Raw genomic sequence first — 21,528 nt, 5'->3', positions numbered from 1 at the left:
GCGGGACATCCAGCCTCCAGGCTGTGTGCGAGACAACTTGATCTGATGGGCGAGACAATTCATAAATACAGAAAAAAGCCAGCTGAGAAATACAAAAAAATGGTGTTGACAGGAATTACTTTTTATAACTTTTTATAGACTAATACATCCTTCTGGGTGAACCCTGAACGCAACATGTAGCGCTTACGTGTCATCGACGCATGATGCCGACTGTCAAGAAAAGAAAAGCAGATGCAGACTGTTGTGCTTTCCAAGAGAAATGCTAAACAATTTCTTGTTGTTGAAGCAAAGGGAAGCCAGGTTGTGAGGACGCGCTCGCAGGGCTGAAAAAGGCCAAACTCGAACATCATTACAGTTCGAAACAGGATAAACTGAACGAGCTGCATGGACAAATGTGCTTGGATGAAGTTTGGATGTCTGACAAGCAGCGTTCACAGGACCACACGCTGACAGAGACGGTGTTATGCACGTTTTGTGGTGAGACAGCTCTGTGATAGCAGGGCTCTGTCTGCTTTGGTCTTCATGGTGGACATTAAACCTCTCAGAGCTCGACCTGAAGCTCCAGCCGGCGTCTCAGCTCTCTGCTTTCAAATGTGAAATCATTTGAAGCTAAATTTAAGCTGTGGCAAATGCAACTGGAAAGAGGAACCACAGTGCACTTTCCTGCTCTGCAAGAACAAAAGCCTGCTGACACCTGAACGTGCTGCTGAGTGTGAAAACTCCTTCAGGCATGATGGAGAGGTTGCACGACACAGAAAGCAAACATTGTACAACAGCATGCATTTGCTACGCTGTTGTATAAACTGCACATACGTCCTGACGATTTTCCCATTCTGAGGAGACATGTCCTGAAGTTTGCATCTCTGTTTGAGACAACCCGCTGCCGCGAGCATCATCACACCCAAACCTGTAAAACCAGCTGTGAGCAGCACGAACGGCATCATCCTCATCACTACCACCTGACATCAGCCACCTCGCCAAAGAGAAGCAGCTCCAGCCATCGCAGAGGTTAGTGTGATATATGTGTTTAATAATTTAGTCTGGCCCCTGAGGGATGTTATAAAATCTGAAATGGTCGTTGATAGGAAAAAGGTTCCCCACCCTGTTATGGATAAAGACATTTAAACAAAATGACATTCAGTCTGGCCTGCTTTGTTTTGTTCTGACATTATCATTAGAGGTTTGTGTCAATTAAATTTGTTTACAGGAGGTCAGGGGGCATGGCAGGAAAAGCTTGAGAAGCTCGGGCTTAAAGGGTAAAGCTGTTTTTTTTTAATCTTTTACGATCAACAAAACTAAATAACATCAGTGTATTGTATGCATTTCCAAAGCCTAATTTATCAGTTTTTTCCAATTAAAACTACGGTATTGAAGCCACATCAAAGAGCTATACCGTGACATTAGGTGACAGCTCTTCATTACAGTAATTACAAACATGGTTTACTTCTCCCGGCTCGTCAAACCAACAAGGCAGCGTAAACAAGGGACTGTGTCTCTAAGCATGTTCAGTGACATCTGCCTGACTCAGAGCGACTCTCCAGAGATCAAAAGCAAACCTCTGAGGGGTTTCACACTTAGCTGCACTGGTCACGTTCACTGCAGAGAGGGAATGTCGCCCAGTGAGACAGTATGGCTCTTTACTTGGTCTTTAGATGACAAAAAAAGGCTGTAACAGGCTCTGGAAACATATTCATATTCAGTCATACATTCCCATTGTTGGTCTTGGTCTCTTCAGAAGATTTGTTAAAATAGTCCTTAAACGTTCAAGAAGTTAAGGCCGTCCAGATCTACCATTGTTCAGGAAATGGGCCACATGCAATCCTCCTCCGTCTCTAACAGTCTTTCCCTGCCTTTCAGCCAATCACAATGTCAGATCTGTCCTCCTCCTCCTCCTCAGCCCCCCCCCCCCCCCCCCCCCCCCGTTCGCTCTCGCTCGCTTTTCTCACTCTGCCCCGTCTCCCCGCTGCTCGCTCTCTCTCCTGTCCCAGGGTCACGCTTTAATTAACACTTCAGGTCTTATGAGTTTCTCCATCTCCTGATACATGAGCGCACACACCCACACACCGTCAAACACATGCACACACACACACACACACTTCACGATCCCATATGCCTGGTGCCGCACACACAAACACACGCGCACACACACACACACACTTCATGATCCCATATGCCTGGTGCTGTAAGTGTTGATTGGAGGGTAAGTTCATTGACTCCACCACACACAGTGATTAGCACATCCATTTTCAATCAAAGTACAATCTCCAAGAGGCGCGTGCACAGCCATGCACGCGCACGCACAAACACGCAGCCTCCTCCGCTAATACACACACAAACGTACCTGTTCGTGGTACTCAATGCCCATCGACAGCGTGTTAATAAGGATAGCAATCATGATTCCTCTGTTGAAGTATCTGCTGCCAACAATGAGATCCAGTTTAGTTTGGAGTAGCGCCCAGCAACGCTCGCACAGCCTTTTCTTTGGCTCAGACACCTGTGCGTTACTGCGACAGGGGCTGCCGCCGTGACACGGGCTATTACTGTGACACGGGCTGTTGCCATGACACGAGTTGCTGTACCCGTGATGCTGGTCTTCAGTCTGCTCGTTAACTTTGTCGCCGTCACTAAGTTGGTTGTAGTAGATGCAGTACGGGCAAACTGAGGACTCCACTGGGACTTCACCTGGCAGCGGTAGCGCAGGGTGGCCGGTGCATCCACCTGCACAGACAAAAGGAGGAGGTGATGTAGACACACAAAGATCCTGCACATGCATGCACACAGTCAAAAGTTGATTCTGTATGTTGCGCTTTCTGTCATTCAATATATTCTCTGCTTGGTAAAGGAGTGCACCTTCATTTCATTTCTGGGAGACAAAAATTCAATAACATGGACGCTACTGTGCAGTTGGGATGCTTTTGTGCAGAGGGGGAGTTCTTTTATTAGAACAGGGACGTGTGTGTGTCTGTGTGTGCGAGCATATGTGTATGTATGTGCGGGGGGGGAAGGGGTGTGGAGTGAAGCGGGAGTAAGATTTCAGCAGAATTCATTAGCTTGCAGCTCGGGAGGAATGCTCCAATGACATAACAACAAACACTAATCGAGCATGAGCAGTTCACTTGTCATCGCAATTACAACAAATTTGTGTTTCACTGGAGACTGATATAGTAAATCCAATGGAGTCGTTCTGTGGTGTGTGTCTATAGATGATGTAGGCTGCAAGGAAACTTACACCACACACAAAAAATAACTTAATATCCTGAGCTGTGATTTCCACAGTTTGAGCCCAGAATCCCTCGTGCACGTAAAAGCACGCTGAATAATTCGTAATCATTTCTTTTGTGTACTGGAAGTGTCTCAGCTACAATGAGAATTTATTACTGAATTGTATTAAAATTTGACGTCTTGTCTTCGCTGTTACTTAACCGATTTTACACATCAAGGTCAGTTTACCCACCATGAGGAGCGCCACTCAGCCTGTGAAAACAGATGTATGTCTTCTGAGAGGAGCACCGAGAAAACAGCCCCCGATGGCTGCTTTTTAACGGACGGCCTGTTACCGACTGGGGGTGTGGATTTCACAGGTGTTGTGTTTTTGGAGCGTGACCCATTCGAGGGATTCAAAGTCAAGGTGTCGTGGGGTCTGCTGCTTTGATTTTGACCATGTAGTTTCTCTGAAGTGAGTCAATTTCATGGAGCACCCATTGAGACCCTTCACATGTGGGAAATCAACACCTTAAAAAGCTCAAGGACCTGGTGGGAGCCAGCAGTTTTCAGCATTTTCGAGGTTCTTGAGTCAAAAACCGGTGTGTGGTCAACCCAGAGTCACTTGACATTGTCTCTGATAAGACATGCCGCTGCTCGATTTTTTCCAAAAAGTGTCTTTATAATGCTGTAACTCCTCACTGTGCACAGTGTTGGAAACGTGTGTTTGCCTTTTACATACATTACACACCTTATTCTCCATCTTTGTGGTCCACAACTGCCATGGGACCACAATGCCCCGAGTGTGATCTTATGTAAGGGCTACACAGATGTGTTGCCTTTGGGCTAATTACCTCAATAAACCACAGTGTTCCTGCAAGTTTTGCCTCGTAGGCCTGATCAAGGTCTATGACCAAAAGTTCGTCAGTGTACCACATAAAAAACATTCTGCAGAAGCTCCTCGGCTTCCTTTTAATGCTTTGGGCACAAAACTTAAGTTCACCTTCAGATTCACCTTCAGTGTGTCAGAGGTGGCAGAAGTCTGTGATCTGCAGGTCTAAGGGTACTGCTGCTGAGCGTGAGTTTAGATTACTGATCATTATTATTATTCAATAAAGAGATAATTAAAAGAAACAAGCAAAGTTACTGAAATCACATCACTGGGTCCAGTGCTGGTCTCCAGTCCTGTGCCCCCACCTCTGTGAGGCCCAGGTTGACAAGCTACGACCTTGACAGCACTCACACACGCTCACAAACACACACACCCCTTCGTTCTCACCATGCTCCACCACCAGCTGTGGCAGTCTGTTGATGGTATCCGTGGCAACCAGCCCCTTCTGGTCCCGGCCCTTTGCATCCAAGTGGCTGAAGAGGGGCGAGATGAAGGGGTAATTAAAACCATTCCCTCCATTAGTGACGGCGGGCTCGGACGGAGGCTGATGATGCTGGTGATGATGCTGGTGATGACGATGATAGAGCTGATGAAGGTGTGACAGGTCGTTGGGAGCGTGGCCTGAGTGACGGTGGGCGAGTCCGTTCATTTCCCCGACTCCGCCCCCCCTGGCGGCTCCACCTCCTCTGTCTGTCTGGCACACACACGCGCAGTGGAAGCGCGGGCGTGTGTGAGCGTACCAGCGGGACAGCCGTCGCCACGCCTTGCGGCCCAGGTGCGCCACATAGCGGATGATCTCCTCGTAGCAGCTTCCTGGTTGGCTGTCGCTAGCCAGCGTGGAAGCCGATTGGTGGAGCTGGCGTGCGCGTTGCTCCGATTTCATTAAGGCGTGTTCCCTCTGCTTCGTTTCAGAAAACTGGGTTGCGATGACGACCAGGCACAGGTTGATCATGAAGAAGGAGCCCACCTGACCGTGACAACACACACATTACAAACTGTTGCAGCGCACGGTGCATTACATTTCATCTCACTGTTTTCATCTGTGTGCGTGTGTGTGCGTGTGTGTGTGTGTGTGTGTACACTTACTATAATGAGGAAGATGAAATAGATGAAGTTGTAGAAAGAATGTGCATCCATAACGTAGTACATGATGTCTACCCAACCTTCTAGAGTAATTACCTGTATGAAAACACACACACACACACACACACACACACACACACACACACAGAGCCAGAGTAATCACAGTGAAGTGTGGTGTGCAGTGTGCACTCACTGATTAAAGCCGTTTCTCTGTGTATAAACCCTTCAAACGTTTACCTGAAAAATGGCGATCCACGCATATCCAATGTTATCAAAGTTAATAGCTCCTTTGTGTGGATTTACTTCCCCGGCCCGACACTCATTGTAGAACTGGTACCAGTTCACACATGACACCGGTTCATCTACTGTAGGTCCTATCTCCGGGCGGGCCTCCTCAGCACCCAGGACGCAGGAAATCCCGGCTACGCGTCGGCGAGGCACGTCAGAGCACCGAAGCATCCCGTTCTCTCTCTCCGTTGAGCAGATGAAGGGATGGTCGTCGGTGCCATCTGGCTGATAGTAGCCACTCAGGAAGGAAATGTTGTATCTCCTGGAGAAGAATTTTGACATTTTATTGCATTTATTACACAAGTATAAAAATGCTTACCTCATTTGCAGTAATCAAATCTATCAGCTCAGCACAACTTGTTTCCTAAATGTCAACAAATCTCCTGAAAAGACCTGAGTATGTTTCTCATTTTCCAACTTCTTTTCCTTCTTTGTGGCACTCAGCCCTGAGCCCATTGAGTTCTTATGAAGATGTACATCTTTAAAAACGGGTCACAAAATTAGAAATATAATTTTACTTTTCCAAAAAGAGCTGGCAGTCATTGCACAGATAGGAGGAAATATTGAATTTGGACTATTTTCAGCCAAGAATTAATTGATATTTGGTGGGACAGAGGGCACAACAACAGTATGTGAGATTGCCTCAAAACTACATGTTGATTTAAATGAAGGAACGTGTCACCCAGTGCCAACGCTGTGGCTCACTAATGTGTTTCTAATGGTTTGGAGCTCTGTGGCACAGAGGAATAAGCTGTATCAGGCTTTGGCTACACAAATAACACTTATTGGATGAATCAGTTCATTGCTTGTGGTCCTTTCATGGGATTTGTTGACAATAAGAATAATATTGAATATCGCCAGCCTTTAAAAAAATACAAACAGTACGTTTCTGGACAACTTCAGGTAAAGCTTGGACAATTTTTCGGAAGATAACTTATTTTATTGACCTTTTGTTTGCACTGGGAAAAAACAGAAAGACAGCGTGAAACACACAAGGAGGAAATGAGGAAACAGAGAGAAATACAGATAAAATAAGAAGAGGGAGAGGGAGGGGGCAGAGGAGAGATAAGCAATCAATCATCTGTGGAGTGGTGCTCTCTCACGTCTTATTACAAAAGGTTATTTTGCTGTTTATGAAGCAGAAACTAACTAAAAATAAGATCTGAAGAAGGATTAGCTAGCTAACGTGGTTAGCTAACCACATGTGATGAGGGCGAGAGCCAATAACAGCGTGATATTGCCTTTCCTGATTCAGCTGTAATGTTGGAAATGACAGCTGGCTCTGTGATGAAATGAAAATAATAAAAAGGTTTTTGCTTTTCGAGACCCTTCATCACGTTCACCTTCTGTTTTTGACATAATATTGTCTTGCATTCATTACTGGCTTGTAACCACATTACTCCTGCCAGTTATTATTATCTGAGGAGGGCGGCTGAGCAGACGTGAGGCCAGGAGGTGAATGTGATGTTATCTGATGTTACGTGATCGTGTTTGTGGACACGCGAGCGTGAACATCAGTGAGAGTGAGGTGTAGCAGTGTCAGTTCTACAGTGATCGCGCATGACGTGAAGGATCATGTGGGAGAGAACAGGTCTGACAGATCACATCTGAGAGTCCCTGAACGACGACACACCAAATTCACTTAGTCCTCTTAATCCCTTGATTTGTGATCTCTGATGCTGGAGGTTCCAGCAGGAAACACATTTACTCCCTCCCAGATGGAGCTGATTAGAGAACAAACAAGATCAGACTATCTGTGATATTGATCTCCTCCAAGAAATAATAGCTGGGTGAAAGAAGCTAATCAGTGGTGAGCAAACTTTTCACATTAATGAGGTCAGCGCATCCCAGTGTTGTGACATCTGCCTGTTTCTATAGTAACTCACATCTTGATATCCTCTCCCATGAAACAGCGGTTCCTCAGTAGCCCGGCCCACAGCTGCACGCCGACGATGCCGAAGATGAAGAAGACGAAGAAGCACAGTGCCAGCACGTTGCCCAGCATGGGAAGCGTGTCGAGGAGAAGGGTCACCAGGATACGCATACCTGCCAACACACACAAACACACACATACAGCACAGACACCACAGGCAACGGCGCAGTAAACACCACACACTAGCAAAGATGCGTATTAAAGCCTAAATTTTGATGTCACAGGAAGTGTTGGTGAGACAGGACGAATCTCTTAACAGTGCAATTAACTAAATGGCAAATAGTTCAAATGTTGATAACTGGCCTCCAGTCCACTCTGCTGAAGAGCACCAGGGGCGGAGCTAGAGGGGTGGCCGGGGCAGCACTGGCCACCTGACTGGTCACCTCAGGTGCCACCCCAGTTGATTGACAGGTAACTGCACATCTCGTTGAAAGCAGCATGATTTTGGAAATGTGAACAAGGAGGCCGGGCAGAACGTCTCAATTCACTGGTACGCATGCATGGATTGAGATCAGCTGCTCATACGTCGTACTAAAATAAGCTTTAAAGGGATCTCCAGATGAGTCTTTGTTTTAAACTGCTGACAATTTAACAGCATTTAGAGGAGAAGAGATTTTGGCCCAACTGCAAGTGGCTAATATGAAAGATAGCAGCTAACTGCTAGTCTAACCTAAGGTTAGCCTGAAGCTACGCAGCCATAAATATCTTAGAACTATGCAGCAGCTCTAGATTAGGATTATCGTAATCTAGTGATTGATGAAGAGGCGCGCCATTGGGTCAACAGAGGCAGTCACATGGTTGACGTGCAGGTAACTAAATTAGGCCTATAGACTACATTAGTCATGGACACCAGCGTTATGTGCCGAACTCTCATCAACAATCACATCATATTCTGCATCAGAGACAGGAAGGAGAAAAAAAAAGTGTGATGAAATGCATGCGGGTGGGAGCAGGTGGGATCGCTCAACGCGTTTGACTTGACAGCCTGCGTAGATAGCTGTGTGTAGGCAATATATATTCATAATAGGCCAGGGCCTAATTATTCTTAGTAGTTGATTGAGGGGAAGGGAAAATAAATCGCAGTCGGTCTTAACAAAAGCTACAACCGGCAAGTCGGGGACTAAAAGGTCGAGTTACGGCAAATAAAAATACTTTTAAATTATCAAGTAGGCATTTTACTCAGGTAATAGGTTATAATATCACTGTATTTTCCTTTTTTAGGCCTATAGTAGATGGCCCCCCCGGCTTAGGGTTAGGGTTAGGGTGTCCACCCTCTGGCCACCCCTTGTATAAAAGTCTAGTTCCGCCACTGAAGAGCACACAAGGAAAATCTTCCTCCTTGGCTACTTCAAACACACGCTCGCAATTTTATGAGAACTCAGTCTGAGTTGTGCCAAGGTCATAGAGTGTAGCTAAAAGAAAAAAGGCAAGTTGGCTGGCCAGTTTGTGAGCTGTTAAGAGCAACAGGAGCATCACAAAGATTTCCAGGACTTTATTCACTGTGTTCTTGTTTACACATGTGTATATCAAAAGGAAAGCTGCTCCTCTTAATAGCTGGGCAGCTTGGGAAATTAAAGAAACCAAGTGGAATTTACGGAGCAGTCAGAGTACAAGGACAGCGACACGTTAGTACTCTGACTGCACGTTTTTGTCTTGGCTGTGACTAATGAGCTTGCTGACTTTCAGCTGAGGTGGTGTGTTTCCGTCAGATGAACAGTGTAGGAATTTCGTACAACTTGACGCGTGGCCCACCAATTACAGGGAGCAGAGACTTGATTGGACAAGTTAACATGACCTGAAAGAAGCCTCGCACAGTCATCAAATTGAATACTTTCAGTCTACGACCCACAGACCTCGGCAGACACTTGGTGTCTTTGCTGCTGACGCTCTGCCAGGCCCGTACCGAGACTTCTTCACTTCTGGCTCGTTTCGGAGGCTTTGTGCCTTCGAGCTTGTCTTCAGCAAGTCAAACACACAATGAGTTGAATTGCTGTAAAGTCAGCAGCTTGTCCAGTCGAGAACATTATATGGTTTGACCGTGAAAATCTCCTTAGTTGCCTCCTCTCTTCTCTCTTTGCAGTGTTTGACATGCTGCATTGTCCAAAAGTCAGGGGAGGCCTACACTGGTCACCCAAATTGGATGCGAACACTTTAAAACTCCTAAAAGTTTAATGTCAGCACTTTAACCTCACAGCCACTGTTTAATTTAAAATCCAATGTGCTTGAGCGCAGAGCCAAAACAATGAAAGCCAATACGAAAGTGCTGTAGCGCTCTCTGAGAGCAGTGTGTGTTGGAGGAAACAAGAGAAAAACTCACTGGGAACTCTGTTGATGGCTCGCAGCGGGCGGAGAACCCGGACGGTCCTGATAGCTGATAGGCTGACATTGTGTCCATCAAGCGAGTACTCCAGCATTCTGCGGAGAGGGAAAGCCACCGCTGTGTCACTGGCATCCTGATCAGCCTGACCTTGGCAAACCCTGAACGTCCACAGGGAGCCCGGCAGAACGCACTGCACTGTCTCTGGGACACATAGCCTTTTAACTACCAATCACCGAGGTCTCTGTCTCTCAGGACCAAATGATGCCATTGTCATTCTACAGAGCTGTCTCTCACTCACACACACACACGCACAAACACTTCGTCCAAACACGTCTAAGCACGCGCACACACACGCTTGACATTTAACTGGCATTAAACAAGTGTCTAAGCTTTACACAAAACACACGCATACACACACACTTTTGGCTCATATTTAATGTCAGATGCGCGTGTGTGCGTGTGCATGCGGGTGTGTGCGTCTGTCAAACACTCACCCCACTAGAACAATGAAGAAGTCCAATCTGTTCCATGTGTCGCCTAGGTAACCACTCTGACCTATGACCCCAAGAGCCACCATCTTCACCACCATTTCCCCGGCAAAAAACACGAAGATGCCATCGTCCAAAGCCTGCTCGCACACACACACGCGCACACACCCAGAGGATTAGTGTAAACTGATTAAGTGGGGAAAAAAAATTAAAGCAAAAACTTTTCAGACCCTTGATAATAAAGTCTCACGGCTGAACATAATTAGTTTGTAATTTCAGATTGTGCGTGCGTGTCCGTGTGGATGTATGTGTGTGCTTTACCTGCAGCAGGAAGGGGGTGTGGTCACAGGGCTGGAACATCCCCAGAGTCACGCAGTTCAGCAGGATGGCCAAGATGCTCACACGCTCGAACCATGTGACGCAAGGTTAAGGGTCAACGCAGAGTTTGAACATTGATTACGACAGCCACATTCAACATTAGCACATTGTGTCCTCAGGGGGTCCTCCACACGGAGAGTTGTGTCTGGTCTGCTGGGGGTGCTGGTCCTGGGTCCCTTCGGGCAGGGGGCTCCCCGCCTTGGTGTGGGGGTCCACCTGTCCTATGGAGTCGGGGGCCCGGGTGCCGGCGCCCCCTGTGGTCATAGTCTGCGACAACTCCTCTCAGTGTGGACGGCCCCAAAGGTGGAGCTTTCCCCGATCCTCAGTGTCTTGCCATGTCTCACTACTGTGTGTGTGTGTGTGTGTGTGTGTGTGTGTGTGTGTGTGTGTGTGTGTGTGTGTGTGTGTGTGTGTGGTTGTGGGTGTGCATATGTACATACGGAGGGTGGGAGGGATGGGTTTTCTCTGTTTTAAGTTTCCCTTCATAATGTCTTTAACTGTTGTAAAGCACTTTGTGTTGCATTTTATTGTGTGTGAAAAGTGCTACATAAATATTTCACCGAAGAGCCTCGGCCAATCACAACACACCAAGTGGACTGCTCCAAAAACTCAACACTCACTCCCACTGGGGGTGCCCAGGTAGCCTGTTTAGCAGGTCGCGTGGCCCCTTGCTGCTTGTCGTTCCCCCTCTCTCTGCTCTCTTTCAAATAAAGGCAAAAGTCAAAAATACAATAGAATCTTAAATATGAGCTCTGGTGAGGAACACAGGATATGATTCACATAGTTTTCACTCTCATCAAACCATCCGGTGACCCCTCGCGCCCTATGCTAAATCATCTGCATTCATTATGTTTCTGTTCATTTATTCAGGTTTTCCTTTGATTTGTTACCATCTGGATCCAACCGGCAACCCAGAGGAAACCCTGACTGCTCAATGTTAAAGGTCCAGCCGTGTCTGTTGTGCAGTGCACAAAACATTATTGGAGTGAACTCACAAAATATCTCTCTGAGCACACACACACACACACACACATGCACACACACACACACACACACACACACACACACACACACACACACACACACAACTCCATGAGTGAATTTTGTGCCTCGCAGCTTGTAAAATTGAATTTGCAAGCACAGAACTGAATGTACGAACCTAAAGAAATTTTCAGAAGGGTAGAAACTCGCAATAATAAGCTTAAACATGTCAAGTTTAATTTACGAGCGCAACTTCTGACAGAGCAGTTTGACGTGTTTAATATTCACAGCTACAATAGCGAGACAGCTACCATGAAACAGTCGGTGAGACATTTGAAGTCGGTTTAAGTGTAAACTTGTGCACCGTGTGTGTTTGTGCATCCGTGCTGCTTGCTCGCTGTCAAACTGGAAGACGAAGCACGGCTCAGAAGTGAAAAGCGGGGAGGTTTAAAGGGGAAAATAGTCTGAAGTAGAAAGTTAAAGGGAAAGATTGTGTTGGCTTCACACAAACACACATGCACGTGCACGCACGCACACACACTCGCGTTCGTGCACAAATGTGAAAACTGCTGAATGGATGACAGGGATGTATTCAAGAGCCAAGGACGCATACATAACAAAGCCTGGAGCGCGCACATGGACAGACACGCACAGACACATGTGCGCACACACACGCGCACACACACGCTCACACACAGAGTCCCCTTCCCGGACACTCTGCTCTCGAGAGGGCGGAAAAATTAATGAGAGTACAATCCTTTATCACCCTTGAGACAGAGAGGGGGGGGGGGGGAGAGAGAGGGCGGGTAATCCAGTGTCCTCCCTTTGCTGTGGTTGCCATGGGAACCCCCATCTCACCGTGGGAACTGACTTGTGAGTTTCACAATCCGCTCGCATCCTGTCTGGACTGGAACACAATTAATACACACACAAACACACACACGCACGCACACACACGCAGACAATAGACAACGATGTCCTTCAGCACAACTCCTGCTCAAACATCCTTCGCCTCCTCAGAGCCGACAAGGCTCGTTTTGGTCCCGCTCCGTCTGAATAAGTTACAGCGGCTTAAATAACCCCCGTGTGTCCGTAACACACACGCTGATGCGCAGACACACACGCACGCACATGTGCATCGTTAAACGAGGGTTGGGGCAGGGTCAAGGTGTGAGTGATGGATGAGATGGGAGTATTTCCACGGTTGGCCCATCATTCACCATCAGTGATGAAACACACGGGGAGCGTCCTCTCCTCTCTCGGTTTCACTCTCTCCATCGCTTTTCCTTCATCTCCCCTCGCACTCAACCTTTCCCTCTATCATCTCTAATTTTCCTCTACAGTCCTTTCCCCCTCTCTTTGGCCCAATTATTTCTCTCTTTGCTCTGCTCCTCCTGCTCTTTGTCTCCCCCCTCTTCCTTTATACAGTGCTGTATAATTTTCCCATCTTCATTCCATATCATTTCTTTTTTTGCCTCTTTCATCCTCTCCTGTGCTCGCAAACTCTCCTTCCTCCCCAAACTGCTTTTTGCTCAGTGCCTCCTCATCTATTTCTACCATCTTCACATATGACTGCCCTTGGGTACGGCTTTAGTCTCTCTGTCAGAAACCTGGATCTCGGCCAACAGATAAACTACAACTACACTTAATAATTAACATGGCTGGAGAGATAGAGAGGCAGAGGTGAGAGATAGAGACATAGATACAGTAAGATACAGGTGGAAGGGAGGAAAAGAGGGGGCAAGAGACAAGGGCGATTAGAGATAAGGTGAAGAAAAATGGATCAGAACAAACAGAATTAACAGCTCGTGGTTTAACGCCTCCGCCAGCCAGCCGAGTTTACGTCCATATCAGTGCAGACTCAGTGAAGACTTTGAAGGAATTTCATAAAAGGTATGAAGTGTTTTTTGGTGAAATGGAAGTTATCACTGTGTTTCCAGTGAGAAACATGCTGTCTTCACTTACGGAGGAGTACAGATAGAGAGCTTCATCACGTGGTGCACTGACGATCACCTGAAGCTCAACATCAGCAGAACCGATGGTTTACTGCTACTGCCATGAGTGAGTTCGCTGAGAGTCAAACTCCCTGCAAGTGCTCACAGGCTTGCCCATTAAAGCCGATTCTCACAGAGCACAAAGAGACAGAACTGCAAAGACGCCACAGATTATAAAACGTGGACGCTTCACACACATCTCCAACCAGGCAGCACAGCACATCTATGCAATCAGCGCAGTTTCAAGGTGGGCGCCCAAGATTAATGCCACCAATTCAGTATCTGACCAAATGTGAAATATGGTCACAATCTCCCCTTCTGTCCCTGAGTTACGGTGCTGAATAATGGCCAGAAAAGAGTTTTTGCAGAACATTAAGATGTCACAGTGAAGTTCTGGGTATAAAATGATTTTTATTTGTGCGAAATTGTGTCATAATTAGCATATAAATTCTTGAATTACGGCCAGGAATGTGTTTTGTGAGGTCACAGCGACGTTGACCTTTGACCACCAAACTCTAATCAGTTCAACCTTTTGCAGAAGTGGACGTTTGCAGCGGGCGTAATGAAATCCCCGAGAGGCATTCCTGAGGTATCGCGTTCACGAGAATGGGATGGACGTGTGGTCACGGTGACCTTTGACCTTTGACTATCAAAATTTAATTGGCTCAACCTCGAGTCAAAGTGAACATTTGTGCCAAATTAGAAGAAATTCCCTCAAGATGTTCCTGAGATGTTGGGCTCACGAGAATGGGACGGATGAACGGACAACCTGAAAACATAACGCTGTCACAGGCATGGAGGAATAAAAACCACAGCTGAGCAGGGGGAGGAGTGAAGACTCCCACTACTCCTACTTTTAAGTATAAGCCAGTAAAACTGGTACGTGGCCTCCACGCTGTATCTTCTCCCTAACCCCCACCTCCCCCCTCCTCCTCCTCCTCATATCCCATGCACTCCCTTTCTCGAACTCTCTCCCCTCGAGTGCCAACACAGGTAATAAAGGTCAGGCAGACATTATAAATCAAATCAGATCACATCACCATGATCTTTCTGGCATCCTCCTCCACCCTCGGCTGGGATACACATGGTAAGATTTTCATATGCAACATTCATTAAGTTAAAAGGATCGTGCCGTAGGGACACACCGGCAGGCTGTCTGGACACGACTCGGCCAGATTCTGTGATTTTCTTCATGCATACTTCAGAAGGTTTTAAACTTCCCGGTGTGGCACCACTGTCTCAAATCACACCCTTTATAAAAGGTCAGACGTTGTGAATTATAGCTTCATATATATCAGTTACAAACCATTAAGAAGAACAACTGCTGGGCTGCCGGGCTGTAAAAATCTCCTAAGGTGCTGTAATATCTTCCTCTAACATGACACTTGTTCATCAGGAAGACTTGTGCAGAGGATGTGGACCTAAACCCATGCTTTAACAGCTTATTAACATTTACTTACTGCAGACATGACGGATTGTTGTAAAATCCCTTCAGTAATGGCTTAATAATATTTCTAACTGCAGATCAGTCGGCTTATTACAAAGTGAGAAACTCATGAATCCTCATTAATGACTTCTTAACTGAAAGATATATATATATAGAAAGATAAGATATATCTTTATTAACCATGCAGGCGGGATGGCTCTGTAGACGGAGACGTCAGTTAGTTGGTTGATTGGTTCACTACTTGGGCCCAGACTGAAATACTTTAACAAATACTGGAGGGATTTCCATAAAATTTGGTATACAGCATCCATCCATTAATGAATACACATGAAATTAGGTGCACACTCAGTATGGACTGTTCACCGATGTCACGCCCTGACCTTTCCTCGAGCGCCATCATCACGTGAAAACAGGACAACAAATTTCATCTGTGAACTTCATGGACTTTAAATATTTCTTGCTGCTTTTGTTTTGTTTTGTTTTTTGTATTTTTTTTCTTTGTTGTGTTGTACATCTGGCATGGACACAAAATCAGTATTAACAAAAAGACTTGCAGATCTGATTTAAGAGAGCGAGTTACAAATACTAGTTAGTCATTAATAAAATGTCACGAGTTTCTCACTTTCTAAAAAGGCGGGGAGTTGGCAGTTATTGTAACAGTATTATGGTGAATTTAACAGCTGTGTGTAATGCTAGAGGACAGACCTACTAATAAATAAAGCCACATAATAAAGGGTGCCTTACTAGAAAGAGTTATTGATCAGAAAATACTTGGTCTGAGCGGGAATCCTCAAATGTGAACTGCTGCGTATGAATGAGCAGCCTGCTCACTCGTTTCCTCACACACTTTGCTGCTTGGACACACACTTTCACTCTGGAATCCACACACACAGACTTGATTAAACATAACCCAGTTAAGCTCAAAGAGTGCCAGCGTGTGTGTGTGTGTGTGTGTGTGAGAGAGAGAGAGAGAGAGAGAGAGAGAGAGAGAGAGAGAGAGAGAGAGAGGAAGAGAGCGTCTGAAATGAAGGTGGGCAAAGTTAAGTTACTGTCAAGTTGTCAAGTCCTCTGGCTCCACCCCCTGGGAGTGTGACGGCTGGTAACCATGGAAACACTTGCTGGAATCATGTTAATTGGTTGAAATGATTCTGACAGCTCACCCTTCTTGGAGTAAGGCCTCCTCCTAGCCATCGTTGTCTTCCTCATACACACACACACACACACACACACACACACACACACACACACACACACACACACACACACACACACACACACACACACACACACTGCTCAACCCAAGTACGAGGCAGTTCAGGAAGAGGAAGCGGGGGGGGGATAAATGGGACGGTGAGGGATTGATATGGAGTAAAGAGGGATGAGAGAAAGAAGAAAAGAGAGGGGGAGCAGGAGAAGAAAGGCAGGCAGAGAAAGGTACTTGTATAGGAGTGACAGATACAGCTTTTCTCATCTTTAAACAAAAGGAAATGCTCTGAATGTTTCATGCACTGCTGAATAAGTTATGTCCTGTGTGTGTGTGTGTGTGTGTGTGTGTGTGTGCGCGCGCGTGTGCGCTTGCCCCCACACCTCCCCACATGTGTGTGTGCGTTTCTATGTGTGTCGTATGTTACACTTTAAAGGAGCGTGATGACTGGCACATGGAAAGCTCAGCGCTTCACAAACCAGGCACTTTTCTCCACACTTGGAGTGAATCTGATGTCTAAGAAAGAGGAAATAACAGAAATCATCGGAGGAATACGAGAGGACGTTATATAATAGCTAAAGCCAATCTCCTTCTTCTTCTTTTCCTCGTCTTGTTGTTGCTCCAAATAAATTTGTTAGATGTGCTGTAGGGTGGAAAGACGTACAGCGTGCTGTAAACATGGCACAAAGGAGAACAGCTGCGTTCGTAAGGAGGAGGAAATGGAAGGAAAGGAGATAGGAAATTAATTTGTAATATGTACTGAGTGCAAAAAGAGGCAGTGAGGAAGGAGGGGTCACCTCAGGAAAGATGGGACTTACAGCTCTTGGGGACTGCCCCCCCCGTGCGCTCACATTAATGTCCCTGTCGGACAACGTCCACCCACATCACTTCCCCCGCAGATCACTCATAGACAAACACACACACACACACACACACACACACACACACACACACACACACACACACACACACTGTAAGTATAAAGAGTGGAGGTATATATGAATAAACATAAAGACAGTACAGTGCTGTACGGACACGCAAACGGACTGGAAGACGCACACGAACACACACACACACACACACACACACACAAAACCGCAATCGGAAGTAACCGGGCCGTCGGGGCAGAGCTACGCTGTTGCCAGGCAACCAGGTGATTCCTCTAAAGAGCCTCTCCATGGGAGATTCCCTCGTTTGTGTGAGGGCATTCACTTCGCGCGCGCGTGTGTGTGTGCGTGCGTGTGCGAGCTCGCGTGAGTGTGTGTGTTTGTTCGCGAGCGCGTCCGGTAAGTTAGTGCTGATACAGTGAGCGACAGCGTTCCGGGTGGCGACCCGCGAGCTGGGCTCACGGTGATTGTAGTTTTTTTTTTCTTTTCCTCTTGGTGTACATTTTATTTATTCAGCAATTATGCATTTATATTTTATGGAGTACACAGAGTGCTGACGGTGGCAAATACCCGCACAGGCAGAGGAACACACACGCGCACGCTCACACGCACGCACACATGGAGTCATAAGCAGTATTCAATTTGGAAAGCCTTGACAAATCCCTGAGGTGTTGCTGACGTTTATGCATGCTTGGGAGTATTCATAGCTGCTGTGTGTGTGATAGCTGCACACGCACGCACACGCACACACTCACACCTTCATGTCTACAGCAGATAGAGGTTGAGACGGAGAGTGAGAGACAGGGAGGAGAATGGGAGGTGAGAGGATGGAGACAGAAGCAGAGCGAAGTTTGGGAGGTGATGGGAGTTTTTTCTGCTGTATAAATGGAGGCCGGTAACAATGCTACTGACAGGCAACTGTAACCCTGGAGATTCATTAGGGCTTGTCACTATGGAAACCTCCAATCAGGGAAAAATGTTAGCCATCTTTTCCGACAACTAATGGGTCCAAGGAAATACCTGAGGTCCTCCTCACGCACACACATGCACACGCACGCCTGCACAGACGTGCACAGCGCTGACCTTCCTGTCTCCCTTGTGTTTAAAGCTAAAGTAAACATCTAGAGGCGAGTTGCCTCGTCGGTACAACGGCTTTGAGAAAGTACAGAGCCGAAACAGAGACCGTATCTCTCTCACAATATAAACAGAAAGCACACTCATATGCACAAACGCACACACGGTCGGAGTGCTCCAGGTGCACTCCGGGCGATGAAGGATATGGGTGGCAGACAGCTCGAAGGCACCAGGAGCGGGGCGGGCTGGTTTGGGTCAGAGCCAAAAGAACCACTGGTGCTAGAGAAGGGTACGGCAGCTCCTCCTTTTCCTCCTCCTCTTCCTCCCCGTCCTGCTGCCTTTCCCCCACCTCAACTGACACGCGCACCCTCTCCTCCTCCTCCTCCTCCTCATCCTCTTCTTCCTGCGTTGGTCCTCTGTGCTGCTCGTGCAGGTCTGGCTCCTGGGTGCCCATCATGGCCGTGCTGTGGGCAGCCTGAACCTGAAAGAGGGCGCGGGGGGAGGGGGGGCGGCAGGCTGTTCAGGACGCAGCAACATACGGATGCACATGCGTGTATCTGTGTTAACGTGTGTGTTTCTGCTGCGCTGCCTTGTGCCAAACGCGCCGACTGTCAAGCCTGCCATCCTGTCCACAAGACCCTTTACCCTCGAGCGAAGCAGCACGAGAAAAACTCCTCTGTGGTTTTTCTCTGAAACAATAAGCGACCTTCAGGAGCAGAATCGCAGCCAGCGAGCAGTCCTGCGCAGGAAACGTAAATCTAAATAAATCCAAACAGGACGAACTAATAGACGTGAGCAAAGGTGCAAACACAGAATCAGTGCAGACAACAGGAAGCACTTAGACCCCTTGGACATAATCCTACAGCTGTACAATTCAGTGATGACAACAGGCCATTACTGCTGATGTTTTTAATCCAGACTGGCTTTAAACAATCAGGACATACAGAGATAAAGTAGCTTAGACGGCTTTTTCATATCGCTGTGAAGATGATAAAGTGTGTTGTCGGGTACTCGTATTGTCACTTCTTCAATTTCTTCCTTTTTTTTCATTTACAGTCAGTTTCCACCTGTGATGGTTAATGTTATTTCTATGTAATTTTTCCTTGAGCTATAAAAGCTCATGAAACACAGTGACCCTGGCGAGCTCCAGCAGCCTGCGGTTAATTCTTATCAGCTCTGACTGGGATTTCTTGAAGCATCGGAATATCATGTAGGAACTGTCAAATTGAATGATAATCTCAGTTTAAATTAAGACCGTGATCACAAGAGCGGATTCATTTCCCGGCTTCAGATTTCATTTTTTAAATTTCATCACATTTTCTGCTTTATCGGGCAGCATGCAGTGGAGTTTGGCAGGAAAAGATGGGAGTTGGAGCACGTATTGTCACGAGTGCACTGCAAACGCTCCCCACTGATCCACCTTGTGCTCATTCCAACGCCTATCCATCCCCTGAGACTCTGGAGAATGAATTCCAAAGCTTCCAGTATGTTATTAAGTTGAGCAAGAGCTGGATTATTCAGAAAACTAATATAAAGAAGAACTGGGACAACAGAAGTGTGTGCCAACCACGAGCCCATGCAGGCATACGCACTCTGCCTACAGTGTGACAGGACGTCAGTAGAGCTGGCAAGCAAGTTCACAGCGTAGAGAGGAGTGTAGTATCTGTGTGTGTGCGTTTGAAAATAATGAGATTGAATCTGCCAGTATCCTTTATTCCTTCTCAAAATGGGCACGCAGCCTAGGCTGTGTGAGGAGTCCAGGGCTGCACAGTTTAGGGCTTTTTGTTGTGATTCAATAGTAGCCGTTGGTTGGACATCAATTAACCATTGAAAAAAAAAAAAAGAAAGCTGTTCTTCTGCAGTGAAAAACCTGCTGATAGGTCCTTTCAAAACATTTTAGAAACTCATTATGAATCTCCCTTGCTAACAGCCAGGCCATGTGGAAATTAAACCGTCCTACTGAATCTCACCCAGTCACCAAGCCAAATATATTCATACCTCCACAGGCTCTCTGAAACCCATTAAGCTCTCAGTTCATACTGTCAGCACATCAGAAATGCATAAATGTTTACCAAGAATTCAAACCAGCTTCATGCTCGATAAAGGCAGAGCAAACAAGAAAAAATCTCTAGAAATCCAAACATGTTATTCACTCTTAGTGACACAGGCCTACTGTACATCCGTCTGAGGGACAGTCAGTATCATATATCGACGACATCTATGAGGCTACAGCATTTCCAGCATTACTCTGGTCCGGAGCGCTCCACCGAAAAACAGTCTAATTAATCCTGTAATAAACTGTACATGATGCAAAACCACATCTCAAAATAAGAACATTTTCTGATATTATAGGAAATGAAAGCTGTATAGGCCTTCCACAGAGTATGACAGGGTCAGTAACTTATCATACAGTAGCAAAGGCACTTCATAACTGCCGATGGAAATATCATTTTATTTTTTTCCTTCTTGTTGAAGACACACCGCCATTGACAAGGAGCGACATCACAGGATCTGGACATTTTCTATTGTGCCACGTACATTCACCCAGCGCGGAGCCCGGGACAGGACAGCCAAGAAAAAGTACATCACAGCACATAAAACAAAAACTTTGTCTGCAATCCTTACCGGGGAGCAGCGTCCATCCACTAGCGTCATTCACTCCGGGTCCGCCGTGCGCCCTGAGCTCCCGGAGCCCTGGTGCTCCATCTGAGAGCAGCCCGCTGGTCCTCTGCCTCCTCCACCCCCTGCCGATATCCAAACTCAGTCCGTCGGTCGGGAGGATGAAAAAGAGGGAAAGCGATGGAGGAATGTGACGCAGAAGTTAGAATAACCGGGAAAAGTAAAGTTATTTGGTGCCAAGCGGCTTCCCGTGCGTCTGCGTCCCCTCAGCCGCTGGACATGCTCTGCGGTGTCAGGTACCGGAGTTCAGGCGCACCGGGGAGAGGCAGAGCCGCGTCAAGCTAGCAAGAGACAGGACCGGAGATACTCGCATTTTACCTTCAAAATAAGGCGGTTTAGTCCCGGAAGCCACACTTCACACAACATAAGTAATCTGAGTTTTAAAAAACGACACAGACGCTTACCTGCGGACGTTAGTCATAATATATGCTGCATACAAATTCCACACTGGTGCAAAGGGTGAGTTTTTAGCTAGCTAGCTAGTTTAAGTAGCCTAGATGTTAATGCTACGAGTAATTTGTCATTCAAATATTGTGACATATTTGGGCTTTTCTCTCCGCTCTCATTTAGTCAGTATAAATTAAATTAAATTAAACAGAGAAACTTATCAAGTTATTCATGACATATATTTAAAAAAGGCATTTTGTTTTCTTGGAAAAATGGCTGCCTCAGACAAACC

At 46.6% G+C, this 21,528-nt stretch overlaps 1 protein-coding gene across 2 annotated transcripts in view; it reads right to left on the bottom strand.

Moving 5' to 3' along the window:
- Positions 1 to 21,067, bottom strand: part of LOC139340471 (voltage-dependent T-type calcium channel subunit alpha-1H-like) — a 42,623-nt gene extending 21,556 nt beyond the window's left edge. Inside the window, exons 1-10 of one of the 2 annotated variants that reach the window (XM_070976322.1) lie at positions 20,796 to 21,067; positions 18,377 to 18,651; positions 10,527 to 10,620; positions 10,212 to 10,345; positions 9,715 to 9,812; positions 7,351 to 7,510; positions 5,414 to 5,726; positions 5,180 to 5,272; positions 4,481 to 5,060; positions 2,342 to 2,718 (exon numbers count right to left, since the gene is read on the bottom strand). In XM_070976322.1, the coding sequence (XP_070832423.1) occupies positions 2,342 to 2,718; positions 4,481 to 5,060; positions 5,180 to 5,272; positions 5,414 to 5,726; positions 7,351 to 7,510; positions 9,715 to 9,812; positions 10,212 to 10,345; positions 10,527 to 10,620; positions 18,377 to 18,651; positions 20,796 to 20,825 (2,154 nt within the window). In that variant the 5' untranslated portion in view covers positions 20,826 to 21,067. Of the gene's footprint in view, positions 1 to 2,341; positions 2,719 to 4,480; positions 5,061 to 5,179; positions 5,273 to 5,413; positions 5,727 to 7,350; positions 7,511 to 9,714; positions 9,813 to 10,211; positions 10,346 to 10,526; positions 10,621 to 18,376; positions 18,652 to 20,795 lie in introns of those variants that run through there. The other variant, XM_070976314.1, reaches the window with a different exon arrangement.
- Positions 21,068 to 21,528: the final 461 nt, after the last annotated feature.

This window comes from Chaetodon trifascialis, chromosome 2 (genome assembly GCF_039877785.1).
Source record: "Chaetodon trifascialis isolate fChaTrf1 chromosome 2, fChaTrf1.hap1, whole genome shotgun sequence".
Taxonomy (NCBI): Eukaryota; Metazoa; Chordata; class Actinopteri; order Chaetodontiformes; family Chaetodontidae; genus Chaetodon; species Chaetodon trifascialis.
This window is presented reverse-complemented; position numbering and strand designations above follow the sequence as displayed.